Raw genomic sequence first — 20998 nt, 5'->3', positions numbered from 1 at the left:
TCCTGAAATGGTTAAATGGAAGAGTATTTTAGCATGTTAATAATTCATTGTGAAATATAACTGGATTGCTGACTGAATGAAAAATGCTCTCCCTTTAAATATGTAGCAAATGAAAAAATCACATCCTTGGATGGCTATAATCTACTCCTAAATATTCCCAAGAAGGATCATAAATTAATTTGATACCCTGAGGCTTAGATTTTTGCTCCGCACACAATAAGCACTCAAAAAATACAATTGAATGAATGAAATAGCGGAAACGTTCCCTGCCCGTAACAGGTTTATAGTCTAGAGAATAATAATAATAATAATGGTATTAAGCGCTTACTATGGCCCAAGCACTGTTCGAAGCGCTGAGGTAGATACAAGGTAAGCAGGTTGTCCCACGTGGGGCTCACGGTCTTAATCCCCATTTTACAGATGAGGTATCCGAGACCCAGAGAATCAAGCGACTTGCCCAAGGACAAACAGCAGACAAGTGCCAGAGCTCGGATTGGAATTTAGATCCTTCTGGCTCACAAGCCCCTGTTCTTTTAACTAAACCATGCTAAAGCTTCTTGTGGGCAGAGAACGTATATACTAACTCTGCACTCTTCCAAGCACTTAGTACAGTGCTGTGCACACAGTACGTGCTCAATAAATCCCATTGATTGATTGATTGTTAGGCATCTGTATCGACCTACTGAATTATGGTAGCCTCAGTCCCATTCAAGCAGGCAGAGGGAAGGAAGAGTTAAGAGCTGATCTTTTTTGTTCTTTCTGTATTTAGGATAGAGCTAATTTGTTGCATTCTCCCTGCAGATGGCTGCATTTCCTTGTAGGGACCTTCCCGATTTAGAGCATTAACTTCAACGATAACAGGGAAAAGTGCGATGTGCGCTCATTTCCCGTAATTGGCTGTTAGCTTTAAAGACCAATTATTCCCACCCACTTGTTATCCTACCTGATGCTTTTGTTTGGATTTAGCCTTCCCACCCCTGTGATCGGTTTATATTTTCTTCCACTTCCTCTCTCCTTGCTCGCCCTCAATCAATCACTGGATTGCATCGATTTGAGCACCGCTCTAATTGTTTGGAAGAGTAAAATAGAGTTAATAGTTGTGACCTCTGCCCTCGAGGAGCTTAAAGTCTAGCGAGGAAGACAGTTACTGAAATATTGAATGGAGAAGAGAAAAAAGTAGAAGCAGATAGGTCTATGAGGTGGGGGTTTTTTATGGTGTTTGTTAAGCACTTACTGTGTGCCAGGCACTGTTCTAAGGGATGGGTTAGGTGCAAGCTAATCAGTTGGGACACAGCCCATGTCCCACATGGGGCTCATGGTCTTAATCCCCATTTTACAGATGAGGTAACTGAGGCAGGGAGAAGGCAAGTGATTTGTCTAAGGTCAAGGCAAGTGGAAGATCCGGGATTAGAACTCAGGTCCTTCTGACTTCCAGGCCTAGGCTCTATCCACTAAGCCAGCTCTATCCACTAAGCCATGCTGCTTCTCAGTTGGTGTTTAAATATTCATTCAATCGAGCAATAATTGAGCACTTGTTATGTGCAGAGCACTGTACTAAGCGCTTGGGAGAGTACTATATAAAAATAAATAGACATAAATAGCAGGGTATGTATAACAAGATGAACAGAAATGCATCAAGTTGTGAATATGCAAGTGCTTATGCAAGAAGCAATATGGAAGAAATGCTGAAAGAGTAGTTGAGTGATAGAATCAATTAATCAGTGAATGGCATTTCTTATGCATTAACTGTATGCAGAATGCTGTACTAAGCATTTGGGCGGGTATAGTATAACAGAGTTGGTGGACAAGCGCCCTGCAAATAACCTGGGATGGAAAAGAAATTAATCAGGGAAGACTTCTTGGAGGAGATATGATTTCAGAAGTGCATTAAAGATGGGGCCTGTTGGATTTAAAAGAATGGGAGATTCGGGCTGAGAAGGAATGTAAGCAAGAGGTCAGTATGAAGAGGGCAATTTGGGGGGTAATGGGAGAAGAGAGTAGATGAATAAGAGCGAGAAAGTTGATAGTCTTCTGAGCGTGTGATTGGGCCCAGAACGTGCCTGCTAATTCTGTTGCATTGTACTTTTCCAAATGCTTAATACGGTGGTCTGCACATAGTAAGTGCTCAGTAAATAGCATTGACTGATTGATAGAATTAAGCCAACAGTCAGAAGTGTCTGCTTGATTCTCTCTATTGTATTGGATTTCCTAAATAGGGGAAAAGAGGATGAAAATGTTGAGGTCGGGGTGATTTAGAACATCTCTTCTCATGAGCGGGAGATAGTTTCAGTCCTGGCAATTACCTGGAAAGAAAAGAGTAGATTTGTGAACAGAGGAGTTTGTGCAACATAATAATGACAATTACAATAATAATAATAATTGTGGTATTTGTTAAACACTATGTGCCAGGCACTGTACTAAGCGCTGGGGTGGATACAAGAAAATCTACCCAGTCCAACCCTCCATCCAGAAGAAGAGAGCCGAATAAACTGGGTGGTTCTTTTAGGGCAAAGACTTTGAAAGGATTCTCATAACAAGACACAGAACCCAAAATAACACTAGATACTATAAATAGTAAGTGTAGCAAACACAACATATCGCATATGTGTGTAGGAGGGATTGTTTGATCATGCATTTTTCTCAGCCACATTCACACACCTGGATTAATTCTTACCACCAGAAGCTTTGTTTTCAGAAATGGAGAGCTATTTTCAAAAACGGAAATTCCTTGGAAACTACAGTCAGTGAGATTGTGTGCTTAATTCCTTGTGGTTTCTACTTTCTGAAATATCAGTGACATTCCACACTTCACAGTTCTTTTTATTCAATAGGAGAACTGGAAGCACACCTTCTTGTACTCATTAGAGCATTCTGCTTCCTTATTCTCCCTGCAAGGAAATTTAATAATTATAATAATAATAAATTATAGTATTTGTTAGATGTTTAGTATGTGCCAAGCACTGTACTACACTCTGGGGTAGAAACTAGATAGGCTGGACTCCATCCCTGTCCCACATGGGGCTCACAGTCTAGGTAGAACAGAGAACAGGTAGGGAATTCCCATTTTATAGATGAGGAATCTGAGGCACAGAGAAGTGAAGCGATTTGCCCAAGGTCACACAGAAGGCAAATGGAGCGGAATTAGAACCCGGATTCTCTGACTCTCAGACCCGTGCCTCTTTCCATTAGCCATGCTGCTTCTCAGCTTTCAGCTTGAAACGACTGATGTAATGAAATATTTTGTTGGATTAGTCGGATTGGGTGGAGAACAGAAAGTGTTCTTTAGCTCTTTGTCCAAACAGAAATACCAGCACCGCTCAATCATTTTTCTTGTCTAATCTCATCTATCGAACAAAACTTTTCCCATTCTTTGATGTGCTGTTCGATTAATTCCATTTAAGATAGTTGGAACTCAAGACGTTTTGATATTTTAATAGCTGCTAATCTCAACCCTAATTCGAAGTATTTAAGCAACATGCAGATATCATTAGATTTAGACCAGGCTGGCATGGGGCCACCCTAATTCAGGGTTTCAAAAATTCTGCAGATTTCTCTTATGCCTCAGTGGCAATAACAGTATCTCACTCATCGCAGCTAATTATCCACCGTGATGTGCTTCGAGTGCCCCGACCCTTCAGCCCAAGTAGGGAACGTGCCTACCAATTATAGAGAAAGCAGCATGGCGTAGTGGATAGAGCACGAGCCTGGGAGACAGAAGGTCATGGGTTCTAATCCCGGTTCTGCCACTTGTCTGCTGTGTGACCTTGGGCAAATCACTTCACTTCTCTGTGGCCTCAGTCCCTTCATCTGTAAAATGGGGATTGAAACTATGAGCCCCATATGGGACAGGGACTGTGTCCAACACTTAGTAAGTGCCTGGCATATATTAAGAGCTGGACAAATGCCACAGTGATAATTATTGTTATTATAGTACTCTCCTAAGCACTTAGTACAGTGCTCTGCACACAGTAAGTGCTAAATAAATATGATGGATTGATTGAAAGCATTACATTAGAGTGGTGCAAATTGGTTATTTCTTCTGGCGGTCAAATCCTATGGAGGCTTTCTCTTGGACTCGGGACAACATTTGCCGAGGATTTGGGGAGCCCTCTGCGGCTTCTTATAGCCCTTTGCCAGCCTGTACGGATTCTAGGCACTTCCCCAAAATTGTGGTATTTGTGAAGCGCATACTTTGTGTAGTACTTTACATACAAATTCATAGGGTTGGACACAGTCCCTGTCCCAGAGATGAAGAAGAAACCGGCAGCATTAATGTAGGTCTGACGATTCATCAGCTGTGCTGAGATTAATTCCTCATCTGTAAAATGGGGATGAAGACTGTGAGACGAGGACGGTGTCCAACATGATTAGTTTGTATCAACCTAGTGCTTAGAACAGTGCCTGGTACATAGTAAGTACTTAACAAACATCATAAAAATTTTTTTTTAAAAAAACTAGGTCCAGTAGGGAGGTTGGGCCCTCTAGACTGTAAAATCTTTGTGCCTAGGGAATTTGTCTGTTTACTTTATACTGTACTCTCCCAAGAGCCTAGGACAGAGCTTTGCACAAAGTAAACACACAGTAAATACGACTGAATGAACTGAATGAATGAATGACTCCCAAAATGTTAAATTTTTCCATTCAAATGTCTTATAGAAGCACATTCTTAGAAAAAGTCCATTAAAAATCATCCTTCAACCATGTAAAATTGTAAATATTTCTGTCTGAAAATATTTAGGGCAAGACGTCACTAAGATTAAAAAGAAGAACTGTGACTAAGGGATTCTAGGTTGAAGAAAACAACAAAGCTTTACTTTTAAAAAAAAATCCCATCAAAAAACCCTCCTTTCAAAATCCTTAAGAGGTAGGCCCTGAAAAGCAATCTGTGTGATAGCTGCCAATTGAAACTCCTTTCACTTTTAATACAGACGGCTTGTCCGGGACATGTTAAAGCTCACGGCTAACTTCTGAAATGAAAAGTCCCAAATTATACCCTTTGGAATTTGGAAACTAAAGACCAGAGCTAAATCTCTCTGAAGTGACAGGGGAGGGAGAAACGAGCATTTCTTCATACGAGTCTGTGTTTGAAATTAGACTTTTGAGAATAGTTGAGAATTAATTTTTCTCCACCCAAATGTGCTGCATTCCTGCTTGGTTCTACTTGATCCTGAACTTCGTCACTAAACCATTGAATAACTGCAGCAGACAGCGATCAGGTAGGGAGTGGTACTGCTTGAGCAAAAGGTTTCAAAAGATAAGAAAACTGAGAAACAGCTTCAAAAATCAGCTACAGGCCCTGAGTGGCAACAATTTATTAGCCCAGTAAGAATTTACCTTTTTACGTACAAACAATAAAGGCGGGAGTGTCAGTCAAGCGTTGATCTTTTCATCCACCCTCACCCACAAGGATTAAGCGTCTCCACCACTAGTGTTTTCTGGAACCGAAAAGCAGATATATAGCTCTATCAAGGCCCTTTCTAGGTGTGATTTTACAACTGACTTCAGGACATTGAGCAGAGGAATGGAATTGGGGTTGACACGTTTACGCATCTCAGAAGCACCATTCTTCCTCCTGCTAAATAGAGACTTGTGCCATAGTTCGTACGAGAGAGGCAGAACACGAATGAGCTATGGGGTCATTCCCTCAACTGTAAATTGGGGATTAAATAAATACCCGTTCTCCCTCCTATAGACAGTGAGCCCCATGAGGGACAGGAACTGTATTTGACTTCATTAACTTGTACCACCCAGCGCTTAGAACGGTGTTTGACACATGATAAGCATTTAATAAATACCAATGATGGTGAGATTCTAACTGTGCATGTGGGTGGTGTTCATCCATTCATTCAGTTGTATTTATTAAGTACTTACTGTGTGCAGAGCACTGTAGGTTGAAAAGAACAATTTATAGCTGACCCTCTCTCCTGCGTCAATTGCATTTAAATAATAATGGCATTTGTTAAGCCCTATTTAAAAATCGATCATGAGTGCCCTGCTGGTATTTATTAAGCACATATAAAGCACTATATTAATCACTTGGGAGATTACAATAGAGCTGGTAGAAACCATCTCTGCCCTCAAAAAGTTTACCATCCACTTCTGTTGAATTCATTCATTCAATGGTATTTATTGAGCACTTGCTGTGTGCAGAGCACTGTACTAAGTAATAGGGAGAGTACAATATAACAATAAACAGTCACATTCCCTGCCCACAGTGAGCTTACAGGTTAGAGTACTATCCCAAGAACTTAGTACAGCTCTCTGCACACAGTAAACGCTCAATAAAAACCATTGCTTGATTGATTGATTAGAGGAACTTAAGATCTAGTGGCCTATCTCAGCTTTTATCTCTTCTGCTCTCTCTTCCTCTGAAGCTGACTTTGGTCATTCGTTCTATGAAAGCTTTTATTTTCCCTAGAGGGTTCTTCAAGCAAAGACACCCAACCCAAGATAATTTGAATGTAAATAAAGTGGATTAGTTTTCCCCTCAGTTGAAAGAGTAGGTAGGGTTCCCTCTCCAGCCACTTACCGGGTATTTTTTTAAAAAATATTTTTAATGACAATCCCTGGCTTTATTTAGAGAACTAGTCTAGGACTTTCATTTTTAAAAAAAAAAATCCATTTTCACCTTCTTGTCTGTCATCTCTAATCCTCTTAAAAGTACCCTTTCAATCAAGGCATCCAGGAACAGCTCAATTTCTTCAGTAAATGGAATAGTGAAAGGCATGGTTTAAAAGGACCGCTACTGTGAGAGAAAAATGAGAATAATGACGTGACCCATAGATTCACCACCTGGCCAAGTACATGAAGTGCTGGGTGTCTTTAATGGGTCAGAAATATCCCCCCAGATCTCTGTCGAACAGAATAGCCAAGGCGATGGCAGGCTTCACCTTGCTTTTGGAAGAGACAAATGCTAGGAATATTCTCTTGCTAAATGACAGAGTCATTAAAGACTTAGCACTTAACAGGCAGGTACCTGCTCAGAGAGAATTAACTAAAATTTTCTCCATTGGGTTTCAGTCCTCTTGATAAGAATGAGGACCATATTTTGCAGCAGGTGGGGGAGGAGGAGGTAGAAACGTCTGATGGATTCAGATTACCGCTTGAAGATTTTATCTTTTTTTTTTTTTCCCCAAAAAAGCCAGCCCATAAAGCCTTCCCCTATGAAAAATAGCTAGGGAAATTCATCATCAAAACTGGGTAGAAATGCATCAGAAACTGCCCATAAGACATCTAAAGAAAACAGAACCAATTTCCTGAGAAGATTGTATAGGACTACTGAATGGATTTGGCTGAAGTTAATACCCACAGAGGCTATATGAAATTGTAATTAGAAGCCTATGGATTTGGGGGGGGGAAAGTTAAAAGGCACAAAATAGGCCTATTCAGCCTGATTAGGAGGTTGGAACAGTCTCATTATGGTATGGAGAAAGCACAGGGTTAAGGAGATTTTCAAAGAAATTGGTCTTGGACTGACAATTTCCCTTAATCGGGCTTGGAAAATTCCCACTGAAGGCAAATTTATGAAGACAGTTGTAGAATAGAGTTTTATTTTTTTACCTTCCTCGAGGGAACTTTACTTTCTCTTTCAGCAGAGTTAGGCCAGAGTACAGACCCCATTTGATCCCCTGGACCTCTCTGGCCAGATTAATTCTTGGTTTATTCCAAGTGAGTAGGGCAATGTGGCATTTAATATTAGAAAATGGGCAATCCAGAAGGCCACCTGAAATCATCTAAACCATTTCCGGCAAAAAGTATTGACCGATTTATTCAATGCCAGAAAAGAATATACCAAAATATAAATTGGTAATCTGAACTAGGGCTTCAGAAAGTTTCCCTATTCTCTCTAACAAATCCTTCCTGCATCATTTTCTTCTTATTTTCTCCTCAGTGAAGATGATTAAAGTAATCCTTCTTAGACTTGCGAATGATCAAATCACCCTTTCTCCCAATTGCTTGAGCTTTTGCTAACACTCTAACACTCATTACTCCCCTCTGCCTGCTCCCCAGGTTTTCCTCATCCTTCATATTGTGGGGGCTTGAGAAGCAGCATACTGTGATGGAAAAGCCACAGGACTGGGAGTCAGGAGGCCTGGGTTCTAAACCCAGCTCTGCTGGGTGACTTTAGGCAAGGCACTTAACCTCTCTGTGCCCCAGTTCCCTTGCCCTCAAAATGGAGATTAAATTCCTGTTCTCCATCAGTCTTAGACTATGAATCCCATGTGGGACGGAGACCGTGTCCACTCTGATTATTTTCTATCCAACTCAGCACTTATTAAGTGTATGGCACATTGTAAGTGCTAAACAAACACCCCAGTTGCTATCTATTAGTATTAGTTCCCTTTGTTTAATAATAAAAATTGCGACATTTTTCAAGTGCTCAATATATGGCAAGGAATATACTAAGCATGGGGTAGAATCAAGATAATCAGGCCAGATGCAGTCTCTGTCCCATCTATGGCTCACATTCTGTTGGTGGGAGAACAGGTATTGAATCCCCATTTTACAGCTGAGGTAACTGAGGTAACTGAGGTAAAGTAAAACCCAGGTTCTCTGACTCTCAGTTCTGTGCTCTTTCCATTAGGTCACACGACTTTTCATTGTATTCACAAATAGTAATCTTTGGTGAAGAAAAAAATCACAGAAATTTAGAGAAATAATAAGATCCCAGATCTGGAAATACCTCCAAAGGGAAGTTAACCCAAACCTCAGGGTTTTGGAAAGACTAAATTCATAGTAGCCCAAACATCCATCAATCATATGTAATAAGCACTTACTGAATGCAGAGCACTGTCCTAAGCGCTTGGGAGAGTACAATCAAACAAAGTCGGTAGACACAAAATGTAATTATATGTCTCTACAAACATGCAACCTCCCAAAACCCTTTCCATAAAAATCTCGAGAGACTGCAAACCTCCTTTGATCATTTGTGTAGAAACAGGATACAGTTTTTTGTTAGAATAAAAACATTCTACTGATTTTATAACTGACCCAACTGAGATGAAAGTGTTGAAAAGAGGTTCTTCATTGCTGAGCTGAGAATACGGGAATTTTGATATTTGACCAATCCATTGTTCTATTCCTTTATCTGAAATGGGATACACTTTTGGGAAACTCCAATCCTGTTGCTATGAAGTGCATAACTGCAATTTTATTGCATTGCGTCTTGTTTCCCAGTGTTTTAAGAAACTTGAATGTTCTCGCAAACAGATCGAACACTCAAATATTTGGTTCACTACCAACATTCATTTTTTTTTTTTACCATTTATTTCATTATAAAGCTGCCTCTTTCCATATTCCAAAATGTTTACCTTCCATTAGTAGGAAAAGGTTGGGAACTTAGTGGCATGAAAGAGGGAGATTACCCAATTTTAGCTATTCATTTGTGGTAAATATCAAGCCCTATTAATGTTCACTACCAAACGCTGGCAGCAATGACAGAATCAGCTATGAGAACTGAGGGATTTTCTCTTCTTTTTAAATTGCTCTCCTATTGGTGGTGAAACTGTCTTGGAAACGGGAGATGGGAACATTTATGTTCTATTTAATGAAATAATAACAGAGAGAAGGGGAAAACAGAAATTAAAATTTAAAGGGTGTCTTGCCTTTGATTGCAGTCTTAGCTTTTAGAAAACCTCCCATATAACCAGGAACTCCAACTCATTAACTTTCTTTCCTTGGTCCTGAGCATATTCCGAATCCCTCCTCTGCTGATTTTCTCCCTTCCTTTTCCACTGTCGGCCATCCTCTACTTCTCTCTTTTCACCCTCTCACTTCTCCTCCATCCTCAACAAATTAGATGGGGCATCATGGCTTTTCTTTCCCTTGTGGCTCAATAAATCCAATCGATAATAATGATGAAGATGATGATAAAATCCTAGCAGCCAAGGGGCACTGGCTGATATGAGGGAAAGGTGCTGAAGGAACTATTAATACCTTGGCTGGGCAGAGGTCAGCTGTTGGGAACAAAAGGATTTATCTGATAGTTCTGAGGGGTAATTGAATGTGGTTCTATGTATCCGGTATTTTAAACACAATCACCTCGCCCCTTCTGCCTTACCTCTCTGCTCTCTTACTACAGCTCAGCTCACACATTTCACTCCTCTAATGCCAACCTACTCACCGTACCTCGCTCTCCTCCATCTCCCCACCGACCTCTCGCCCACGTCCTGCTTCTGTCCTGGGACGCCCTCCCTCTTCACATCCGACAGCCGATCACTCTCCCCACCTTCAAAGCCTCGTTGGAGGCACATCTCCTCCAAGAGGCCTTCCCTGACTATGCCCTCATTTCCTCTCCCTCTCTCTTCTGTGCCACGCTTGCACTTGTATTATTCTCCCTTTATTCACCTCTCCCTCAGCCCCACAGCCCTTATGTACATATCTGTAATTTATTTAGATGAATATCCGTCTCCACCTCTAAACTGTAAGCTCGGTACAGTGGACAGTGGATGACTCTACCAACTCTGTTATATCGTACACTCCCAAGTGCTTAGTACAGTGCTCTGCACACAGTAAGTGCTCAATAAATACGACTGATTGATGGATGGATTGGCAGGTCCCTTGAGTTTGATTTGGGAAAGGCAGGAGAGCTTAAGGAGCTATCGGCCGGGGGCAGTTGGTTCAGCTTCGTGAATAGATGGTTTTAGACAAGTCCAGGAAGGTTTAGTCCCAGGAAACCATTTTCTCCCTCCCAGGGGCCCCTTAAGATTGGCAATCCAGCTAGAAACTCAGTTCACCTATCGGGAGCAAATGGAAGCAAGGGGTTGTGGAATAGAGGAGAGGAATAAAGCTCCAAAAAGCAGCATCTTCTAAATATTACTATTCAGTACAATAGTAACCATTGATTCTTTATGAGATCTATGTCCATAATATTTTATTTATATTATTATATCCACAGTTTATTTATTCAATCATATTTATTGGGCGCTTACTGTACTAAAGCTTGGAAAGTATAATTCGGCAACAGAGACAATCCCTACCTGAAAATGGGCTCACAGTAATAATTACGGTATTTGTTAATATATCCTGTATATTTATATTAATATATCTATACCTTATTGATACCTTATTAGAGATGCAGCATGACTCAGTGGAAAAAGCACGGGCTTGGGAGTCAGAGGTCATGAGTTCTAGTCCCGGCTCTGCCACTAGTCAGCTGTGTGACTTTGGGCAAATCACTTAATTTCTCTGGGCCTCAGTTACCTCATCTATAAAATGGGGATGAAGACTGCGAGCCCCACGTAGAGCAACCTGATTACCTTGTATCTACCCCAGTGTTTAGAACAGTGCTTGGCACATAGTAAGAGCTTAACAAATATCATCACTATTATTATATTGTAATCTTCCAAGTGCCTAATATGGTGCTCTGCACACAGTAAGCACTCCTTTTTTTAATGGTATTTATTAAGCGTTTATTACATGTCAGTCATTGTTCTAAGCACTGGGGTAGATACAAAGTAATCAGGTTGGACGCAGACCAGGTCCCTCATGGGGTTGACTGTCTTAATCTCCATTTTACAGATGAGGTAACTGAGGCACAGAGAAGCGAAGTGACTTACCCAAGATCACACAGCCGTCAAGTAGTGGAGTCAAGATTAGAGCACAGGTTCTTCTAACTCCCAGGGTTGCCCTCTATCCACTAGACCACGCTGCTTAATTGATCGACTGAGATTATCTACTCAGTGATTTTCTAAAGCAGATCTTTACCAACTAGGAGCCTGTTTCCCTTCGACCTTCTTCGTTGCTACGACCCCACGGTATTTTGGACCATTTACCCAGAACTGCCTGGTCTCTTGACTGTCTGCCCAACACAATCAAGATAAGGCTGCCTCTCCGGTTTTGTATTTGTAGAATCTGGTGTTTTATATTATCCACGCCACTTCTCCCTCCTTTAGTACAAACAGTTGAGTTGACTTTTGGCTGTAAGCTCACTGTGGGCAGGGAATGCGTCTGTTTATTGTTATATTGTACTCTCCCAAGCACTTAGTACAGTGCTCCGCACCCAGTAAGTGCTCAATAAATACGAATGAATGAATGAATGAATGAACCTAGCAGCTGTTCTACTCAACTCTTTAGCGACCCTGAGGGCAGGCAAAGATGGAATGAACTAAATGAACATTTTCTCTTACAGGAATGGAATTCTGTTGTGGAAAGGCTCAAAGGTGAGGCCCTCAGAATTTTACTGTCGGAGAACTATGTGGAGAAAGAACACTTGCAGCTTTCCAACCAGAAACTAACTGTCCTGCAAGAGGAATTTGACCGCCTTATGGAGGGAAGGAAGACCTTGTTGCATGAAGCCAATGGCTTTTTCAACAGCGTTAATAAGGTTAGTGAGAGGTTAAGTTACTAATTATTACTGCCCAAGTGTTTGTTAACCCGATCAAAAGACTAAGTAAAAGGACAAAAGATTAGAATCTCTCCCTGGAAGGGAAAGTCTAAAAAGGCTGAGAAAGCTTTTCTCTCCTCCACCCTGAAAAATGTCAAATTCCATTTTAAAATATATTCCTACTAAAGATAAAATCTACTAAGGATAGGAATAATGACTAGTGGTAAGATGCCAGAGACCGATGAACTTTAAATGGGATTCGTAAAATTCTTCAAGTCACAGTTTAAATTAAGGGAGGGCTCTCTGAATTTCAGATATTAGAACATGCAGGGTAGGCAGCAATGGAAACTTAGAAAAAAGGGTCAAGGAAGTAGGATGAGAACTACAAGAGTATTAGGCCCGTAAAAATCAAAATCGGAGAGAGCAAGCTAGACTGTAAACTAGTCTCTAGACTATGATCTCTTTGTGGGAAAGAAATGTGCCTGTTTAGTATTAGATTGTACTTTCTCAAGAACTTAGTACAGTGCTGTGCCCACAGTAAGTGCTCAATAAATACGATTGAATGCATGAATGGAAAGAGTTTCTAGCTTGAGAGATTGGTCAGCCATTCAGTGTGGCTTAGTGGAAAGAGCAAGAGCTTGGGAGTCAGAGGTCGTGAGTTCTAATCCTGGCTCCGTCACTTGTCAGCTGTGTGACTTTGGGCAAGTCACTTCACTTCTCTGTGCCTCAGTTACCTCATCTGTAAAATGGGGGTTAAAGACTGTGAGCCCTATGTGGAACAGCCTAATTACCTTGTATCTACCTCAGTGTTTAGAACAGTGCTTGGCATATAGTAAGTGCATAATAATAATGTAATAATAATGTTGGTATTTGTTAAGTGCTTACTATGTGCACAACACCGTTCTAAGCGCTGGGGGAGATACAGGGTAATCAGGTTGTCCCACGTGAGGCTCACAGTTAATCCCCATTTTACAGATGAGGTAACTGAGGCACAGAGAAGTGAAGTGACTTGCCCACAGTCACACAGCTGACAAGTGGTGGAGCTGGGATTCGAACCCATGACCTATGACTCCCAAGCCTGGGCTCTTTCCACTGAGCCATGCTGCTGCATAACAAATACCATCATTAATTAATCAATTAATTGATTAATTAATGTCAAAAGTGGTAGAGAGATCAAGGATCGTAAGGACAGAGAAAAGATTTTGAGATTTTTCTGGAAGGAAGCTTGCATAAGAAGGGCAGTGGTAAGAGAGATAATTCATTCTCTTCCTCCTCCTTGGGTGAAACCATGGAGGGATGGGATTTTTGCTGAGTGCTAACAATTATTCCTGTCTTGCTCCCTTGAAGGTGCAACTGGGCTCTCTATCTCGGGAAATTCAATGCAGGAAACATGTTTCCCTTGTATGACAGATGGACAAATTTGGAGGTGAAGACTGATTTATTGTTTAAGGCCCCTACAGGCCAAGTCTGCTGTTGAGGGCAAGAGTATTTTGGGAGAAGCAGCATGGAGTAATGGATAGAGCACAGGCCTGGGAGTCAGAAAGTCATGCGTTCTAATCCCTGCTCCGCCACCGTCTTCTGTGTGACCTTGGGCATGTCACTTCACTTCTCTGCACCCCAGATACCTTATCTGTAAAATGGAGATTGAAACTGTGAGGCCCATGAGGGACAGGGACTGTGTCCAACCGATTTGCTTGTATCCACCCCACAGCTCAGTATAGTGCCTGGCACATAGTAAGCACTTAACAGCTATCATTATTATTATTATTATCAGTGTTCTGTGCCAATTTGCACGAGGCACGGAACTCAAGTCTACCTGGAATCTTGGGAATCATGACACCTGTACTGACTGACCATATTTCCGGCTCTCACTCACCTGCCCAGATAAAAAAGAATTTTACGATAGCACTAACCATCTGACCATTACGGTCAGGTGGTGAAGGAGGCAGCTGAGCAAGGAACGCATCCTTGAGAAGGGCAGGTGGGTGACACTGCTCATATTTGCATCTCTATCCTATCTCATCCTGATGAAAGAAGAACGCAGGAGGGACCCATGTCTGGTTGCTGTGTTCTAGGAATCACAGTCAAGTTTCATTCATTCATTCATTCAATAGTATTTATTGAGCGCTTACTGTGTGCAGAGCACTGTACTAAGCGCTTGCAATGAACAAGTCGGCAACAGATAGAGACGGTCCCTGCCGTTTGACGGGCTCACGGTCTAATCGGGGGAGACGGACAGACGAGAACAGTGGCAATAAACAGAGTCGAGGGGAAGAACATCTCGTAAAAACAATGGCAACTAAATAGAATCAAGGCGATGTACATTTCATTAACACAATAAATAGGGTAATGAAAATATATACAGTTTCCTGCCTTTGCTGACCAACACACAAATAGGTGTGCACAATTCTTTGTGTCCTGTGTCCACCAGCACCTTTGAGTTCTACTGGGCTAATTTTGTCACACAACTTGGATCAGGTGTGACCTTCGGCCATTTGATATTCACCCCATCCCCCCAATCCCAAAGCACTTTTGTACATGTCTTAAAATGACATATTATAAATTATTTATTCATACTAGTGTCTGCCCCCCTCTCTCTCTAGACCGTAAGCTCATTATGGGCAGATGAAGTGTCTGCTAATTCTGCTTTATTGTACTGTCCCAAAGGTTTAATACAGTGCTCTCCACATAGTAAGTGTGCAATGAACACCTGATTGATTGATGTCAATACGCTAATCTGCTAGAGGCCATTACATTATTTTTAAAGTAAGTATTTTCAGTCTGCTGTTTAAGTAGGAGGTGTAGTGAGTCAAGCTGGAATCTGGGAGGAATCTTAATTTCCTCATATTGTTCTAAGAGTCCTTTACATTTTCCTGCATCAAGTCTCCAGGATTGTGATGTACTTTTCGAGCTATAATGAACTCATGTGGGGCTAACTTACTCTGTAACATTCTTTAGCTAGAGCCAAGTGGCACTTAGAAAGGTGTGAAATGCTTTTGGTCCTTGGAAACATGCAAGAAATCAGTTCCATTCCAAAGCCTATAATGGTATTTTGGGAAGTTTAGGAAAATTCTCTGCTTACAACTGCTGAGGTTACCAGTATTGGGAAAAATACAAGACATCAGCCGAGGAATGCTGTTTTTTTTCCTCACTTCCAGACCCGAAGCAGAGAATTGAGTACATTGTATGTGCTGTGTGTATTTCCTTTGCATATTTATAAAAACAAGAAGCTACAACATGTATAAATGGGTCAGAGGTTTACCATGAGAACCCAAGATCATGATTTTGTTCCCAAAATGGCAAAAGGATATTCTTTCTTAAATATGTGAAATGAAATGGAACCAACTGAAATTTAATTTAACCAGAAAGGAAAGAATTGTTTGGAGCAGAAGAAGCTCTTTCGGAGCACAAGTTTTGAAAGGATCCTAAGATAAGGAAGCAAGAGTAAAAACAGACACTGAAAACAGGACAGTTGAACAGTACATCGGTTCACTGTCTCTGGGTAAAGCACGGTGCAATCAGCGATGCTAAGTTCCTCATGTTGTTGTTTTTTTTAACGACACCTACTTTATAGTTGAATCTTATCATCGGTGGCAGTAATAATAATAATAATGATAATATTAATGATCATGGTATTTGTTAAGTCCTAGCTATGTGCCAAGCACTGTGCTAACCACTGGGGTAGATTCAAGCTAATCAGTTCCCACATGGGGCTTAAAGTCAACACGTGACGGTTACTGAATCCCCATTTTGCAGATGAAGGAAATGAGGCACGAAGCAGTTGAGTAACTTGCCCAAGGTCACACAGCAGGCAAATAGCAGAGGTGAAATTAGAAGCCAGGTCCTCTGACTCCCAGGCCGCTGCTCTTCGCAATAGGTGACACTGCTTCTCCTAAGGCAATTATGTGTGTGATCAACCGATCAATCGTATTTCCTAAGCCCTTACTGTGTGTAGAGCACTGTACTAATTGCTTTGGAGAGTACAGTATTACAGAGTTGGTTAGACACATTCTCTACCCCAAAATGAGCTTACAATCTAGAGGGAGAGAATGTGACATATATATATTTGGACGTACGTATTGAGCACATATTTTGTGCAAAACATTGTGTTTCTTTAACTGAGCAAGAGGAATATTTACCTAGACTTCAGAGCTCTAAATCTTTGCTTCCATTAGCTAGAAGGTGGTCCTTTCTCCAAGTACCACCAAGCTCCTGCAATTAAGAGAGTTTTCTCCCGGGATTGGCTGCAAAGGTCTCAGCTTGGCGTTTATGCTTGCAGCAGCAGGTGGAGCTGTTATTACACGTGAATTTTAGCATAAGGCCATCAGCTAATCTTCATGATGAGCTCCACATGGATGATTCCATTTAGAATGAAGCAAATTAGAGCATCAGGTTAACGTTCCAAAGGGAGAAGACCAGGTTGGAGAGGAAAAGGAGAGAGAGGTTGGGAAGAGAGATGACATATTGAGAAAGAGCTCTAGATGGATAATAATGTGGGTATTTGTTAAGCGCTTACTATGCGCAGAGCAGTGTTCTAAGCGCTGGGGTAGATACGGGATCATCAGTCGTCCCATGTGAGGCTCACAGTTAATTACCATTTTACAGATGAGGTAACTGAGGCACAGAGAAGTGAAGTGACTTGCCCACAGTCACACAGCTGACAAGTGGCAGAGCCGCGAGTCGAACCCATGACCTCTGACTCCGAAGCCCAGGCTCTTTCCACTGAGCCACGCTGCTTCCCATATGGATGGGGATTGATCCATATGGATGGGGATGGATGTCTGTCAATCCAAACCTCGAAGTGTTGGTGGTCAACATATTCTTCATATTTTTCTTGTAAATGGGTTCCAAGTTCATTCTGTTCTATTAGGTGTATTGGTTGTGATATTTTGGGGGCTTTTTTATGTGGCATTTACTAAGCGTACTAAGCATACAAGTGGCATTTGTTCTAAGCGCTTTGGTAAGTACAAGCTAATCAGGTTGGACACAGTCCACGTCCCACGTGGAGCTCCCAGTCTCAATCCCCATTTTCCAGATGAGATAACTGAGGCACAGAGAAGTGAAGCGACTTGCCCAAGGTCACACAACAGACAAGTGGCGGAGCCAGGGTTAGAACCCAGGTCCTCTGACTCCCAAGCCCTTGTCTTTTCCACCAGGCCATGCTGCTTCTCTATTGGTTGAATTTAACGTAGCATAATACTCAGGCATATTTAAAGAATCAAAGCCAAAAAAGAGGTACTTTGTCAAAGATTTAAAGCTGAAAATTTGGGAAAAAAATGAGGAGGAACCTTGTAGTTTTCCAACAGGCAGTGCAACTAAGAAAAATGCTATTCCTGATCTGAGTTGATCATAAGCACTCTCAAAAGGGCAACCATTTAAAAAACAGTGAAACGTTGTCACCGGGGGCCTGTATCAGTGCCAAGAGATCTTTATATCCAATGACTTTCTGAACGCTATAGGAATCAATCTGTCATCATTTAGGGAAACTGCACTTGGAAACTGGAAGAAATTAAATGAAAATCATTTCCTCCACCCTTAGTGTCAGCCCCTCTGTTGTTATCCTGCAGGTCAGAAGAAGTCAGCTCTATTATGTTGTCTTCACTCCACGGACCAAAATGTTTTACGGGGTTGAAGGGGAAAGTTTTGAAAAAAGGAAACTGAAGAATGGTTTCAGTCTATTTTTTTTTAAACCTTTTTTTTTTTCAGGGTCTAAATTAGCAGTATACACGTCAGACTCGTGGAACTGTTCTTTTTTTCCATTATTCTGGAAGTCCAAGGGGGAAAATGTTGTTGAATTTGTCTTTGATAATTATTTCAAATTGACAGTGGATTTTAAAATATTGACTGTCATTTCAAAATCAGTGCTAGCATCCAATCCGAATTGGAAACCGATATTAGCCGGTGAAGATTTACACTGTGACCCCTTGGGAATTATGCATCAAAGGACCCCCATGTGGGACATGGACTGCGTCCAACCTGATTAGCTTGAATCTACCACAGCACTTAGTCCATGTCCCACACGGGTTCACAGTCTTAATCCCCATTTTACAGATGAGATAACTGAAGCTCAGAGAAGCTAAGTGACTTGCTCAAGGTCACCCGGCAGACAAGGGCAGAGCAGCATTAGAACCCAGGTTTGCACTTGCTTTGCCGGTTGATATATCAGAAGTAGCACATTGCATTCGCCATCACCCTGCCATGATAAAGGTAATGCAGCCCCTTAGCAAACACTCCATCTTTTTGCCAGGATTCAGTGAAAAATGAGGACAACTCTGTATAAATCATTTCACGAGGTCAGGAGGAATTTTCAAAACTGAAGCAGAACGGGAAGAGGGCTTGAAGGACAAACAGACCCCCAGATCTGCAGCTGCTAGGGAAGTCAGTTGAGATGATGTCTGAGACAGTGAACTTGGCTTTCTGTCATCGGCCATGCAAGCAGAGTACAGGGGAAATTTGAGTCTGCAGACAGAAGAAGCCAAGATTCTCATTTACAGCAGAGTTTTGGGAGGCTGGACATGGCAGTAGGGTGAGCTCTATGTGCCCTTGGTAGCCATGATGGTTTTCAACAGAAAGATACCCTTCTTTGTTCCTTAGTCTGTACCAGGTGGTGACTGAATGCCTGTTTTGTCAGCTAGTTCTCAGCAAAAATCTACTTCTACTGCTAAATTATTTTGATTCCACCCTTCTTACAGATTTAATGAGATATGGGACTCTATATTCTGTACTGTGCTAAACTACACGTTTCTTGTTTCCAAAATAAATACCTTTGATCTTCTTTGCAAGAATAAATGTGACACATCCTGATACCATCTGTAGCCATAATTCTGTACAGAATGTCCCGAATCCTTGGCTTTGCAAGGAAAAAGGCAAAGATCTGTAGTATCCTCTTAGGGGAAGAATGCCAAGTTCTTATTCAGCCTTCGCTAAATCTTTTCTGAAGCAGCATGGCCTAGTGGAAAGAGCACGGGCCTGGGAGTCGGAGGACCCGACTCTACTGCAGTGTGACATTGGGCAAGTAACGACTTCTCTGTGCCTCAGTTTCCTTCTCTGTAAAATGGAGATTAAATCCAACTTCCTCCTACTACGAGTCCCATATGGGACAGAGACTGTGTCCAACCTGATAATTTTATATCTACCTTAACATTAGTTACAGTGGTTGGCACATAGTAAGCGCTTAACAAACAAAAGTAATGATAATTATTAATAATAACTCCTCCATTTCTCAATCTTATATTAACCTTGCGGTACAGAAGCTCTTGAATCCACTGGGGACAAAAAGTGTTGGCCTTTTGGTGACTCTAGAATCATCACAGCATCTGCCAAGCTTTTCCCTTAAAACACATGGCACAACTTTTGGATATTTCAATATAGGATGCAGCTTAAACTAGGCCGGGGAAGCCTCATAGGACTTTATGAGTGGGATTCCATTCTCCAAAAGTTATAAATAACATCTTCCATTCCAAGGATTTGGATTGTAATTTCTTCCAATCTTATTACTATATCAGGTTCCTTCTGGATATGGCAAACGCTAAGCAACCTGATCTGATCTCTGAAGGTACCTTGGTCCTACTACTGGCAGAACTAGCATTTCTAGAATGTGTATTGATTCCTTCCATATAGAATAGTAAAAATCCATATAGCCCAATTTAATATAAGAATAATGCATTACAGTGATTTTTATTCAAATAGAATTATGCAAAACTGATTATATATACTCAGGCAACAAGTTGGGTCTTTTAAAGGCCACAAGGAAGAAGCAAATACTACTCCATTTTTCAATACCAAGATGGAAAGGGATACAAATAGAGGAGAGAAATGTCTTGGATCCGTTGGGAACAGTGAGAGTTTCGGCTTCCTGAATCAAGCATTTTGTAGCATTTGGTCTTAGTTTTTTCTCAAATCCTGCATTGGCTAATTGAAAAGGTTTCTTGAAAAAAGTGAATTCTGACTTAAAGAGGACTAAGTATTTCCTGAGCTGATAAATAGGGATAGAGTGCAAAATGAAAATGTGCAATGAAGCAGCAAGGAAGATGCAAAAAGAACAACCAAAAACAATGGTCCATTATCATCATGATCATCAGTCTGTGTTTATTTTGGGCAGAGAAATTAACTAAATGCTCTCTGTAGTGAGCATAATTCTCCATACCTGTTGTGCATAGAGCACTGTTCTGACATCAACTCTTTTCAGAACAGTATGCTAAACATTTTATTATACCTAGGAGTTCGCTTCTTAAAGTCACTTTCTCCAACATGCCTTCCTCATCCAAGCCCACTCCCCACTTTCCCACTGATTCTTATCTCCCAACTAAATCGTGAACAGCACCATCCTCCCTCTCTCCCAATCCCATAACCTTGGTTTTATCATTGACCCAACTCTCTAATTCAGCTCACACATTCAATCTGTCCCCGAATCCTTTCGATTCTACCTCCACCACCCCTCTAGAATCCAATCCTTCCTTCCCATCTGAAATGCTACCATATTGGTCCAGGAACCAATGCTTCGATACTGCATCAGCCTCCCGGTTGACCTCTCTGCCTCCAGCCTCTATTCTTATTCTACTTCACTCTGTTGTCAGGATCACCCTTCTGAAAAACGAAAGGTTTAATATACATTTCCCCACTCCTCAGGTACCGCCAACATTTCCCCGTCCACCACCGAATCAAACGGAAACT

General features: G+C 41.4%; 1 protein-coding gene across 1 annotated transcript in view; it reads left to right on the top strand.

Moving 5' to 3' along the window:
- Positions 1-20998, top strand: part of CCDC141 (coiled-coil domain containing 141) — a 133040-nt gene that overhangs the window by 49967 nt on the left and 62075 nt on the right. Inside the window, exon 7 of the mRNA XM_007671284.4 lies at positions 12131-12325. Within this exon, the coding sequence (XP_007669474.2) occupies positions 12131-12325 (195 nt within the window). The remainder of the gene's footprint in view (positions 1-12130; positions 12326-20998) is intronic.

This window comes from Ornithorhynchus anatinus, chromosome 9 (genome assembly GCF_004115215.2).
Source record: "Ornithorhynchus anatinus isolate Pmale09 chromosome 9, mOrnAna1.pri.v4, whole genome shotgun sequence".
Taxonomy (NCBI): Eukaryota; Metazoa; Chordata; class Mammalia; order Monotremata; family Ornithorhynchidae; genus Ornithorhynchus; species Ornithorhynchus anatinus.
The sequence above is the reverse complement of the archived record's forward strand: the minus strand, read 5'-3'. Positions and strand labels throughout refer to the sequence as shown.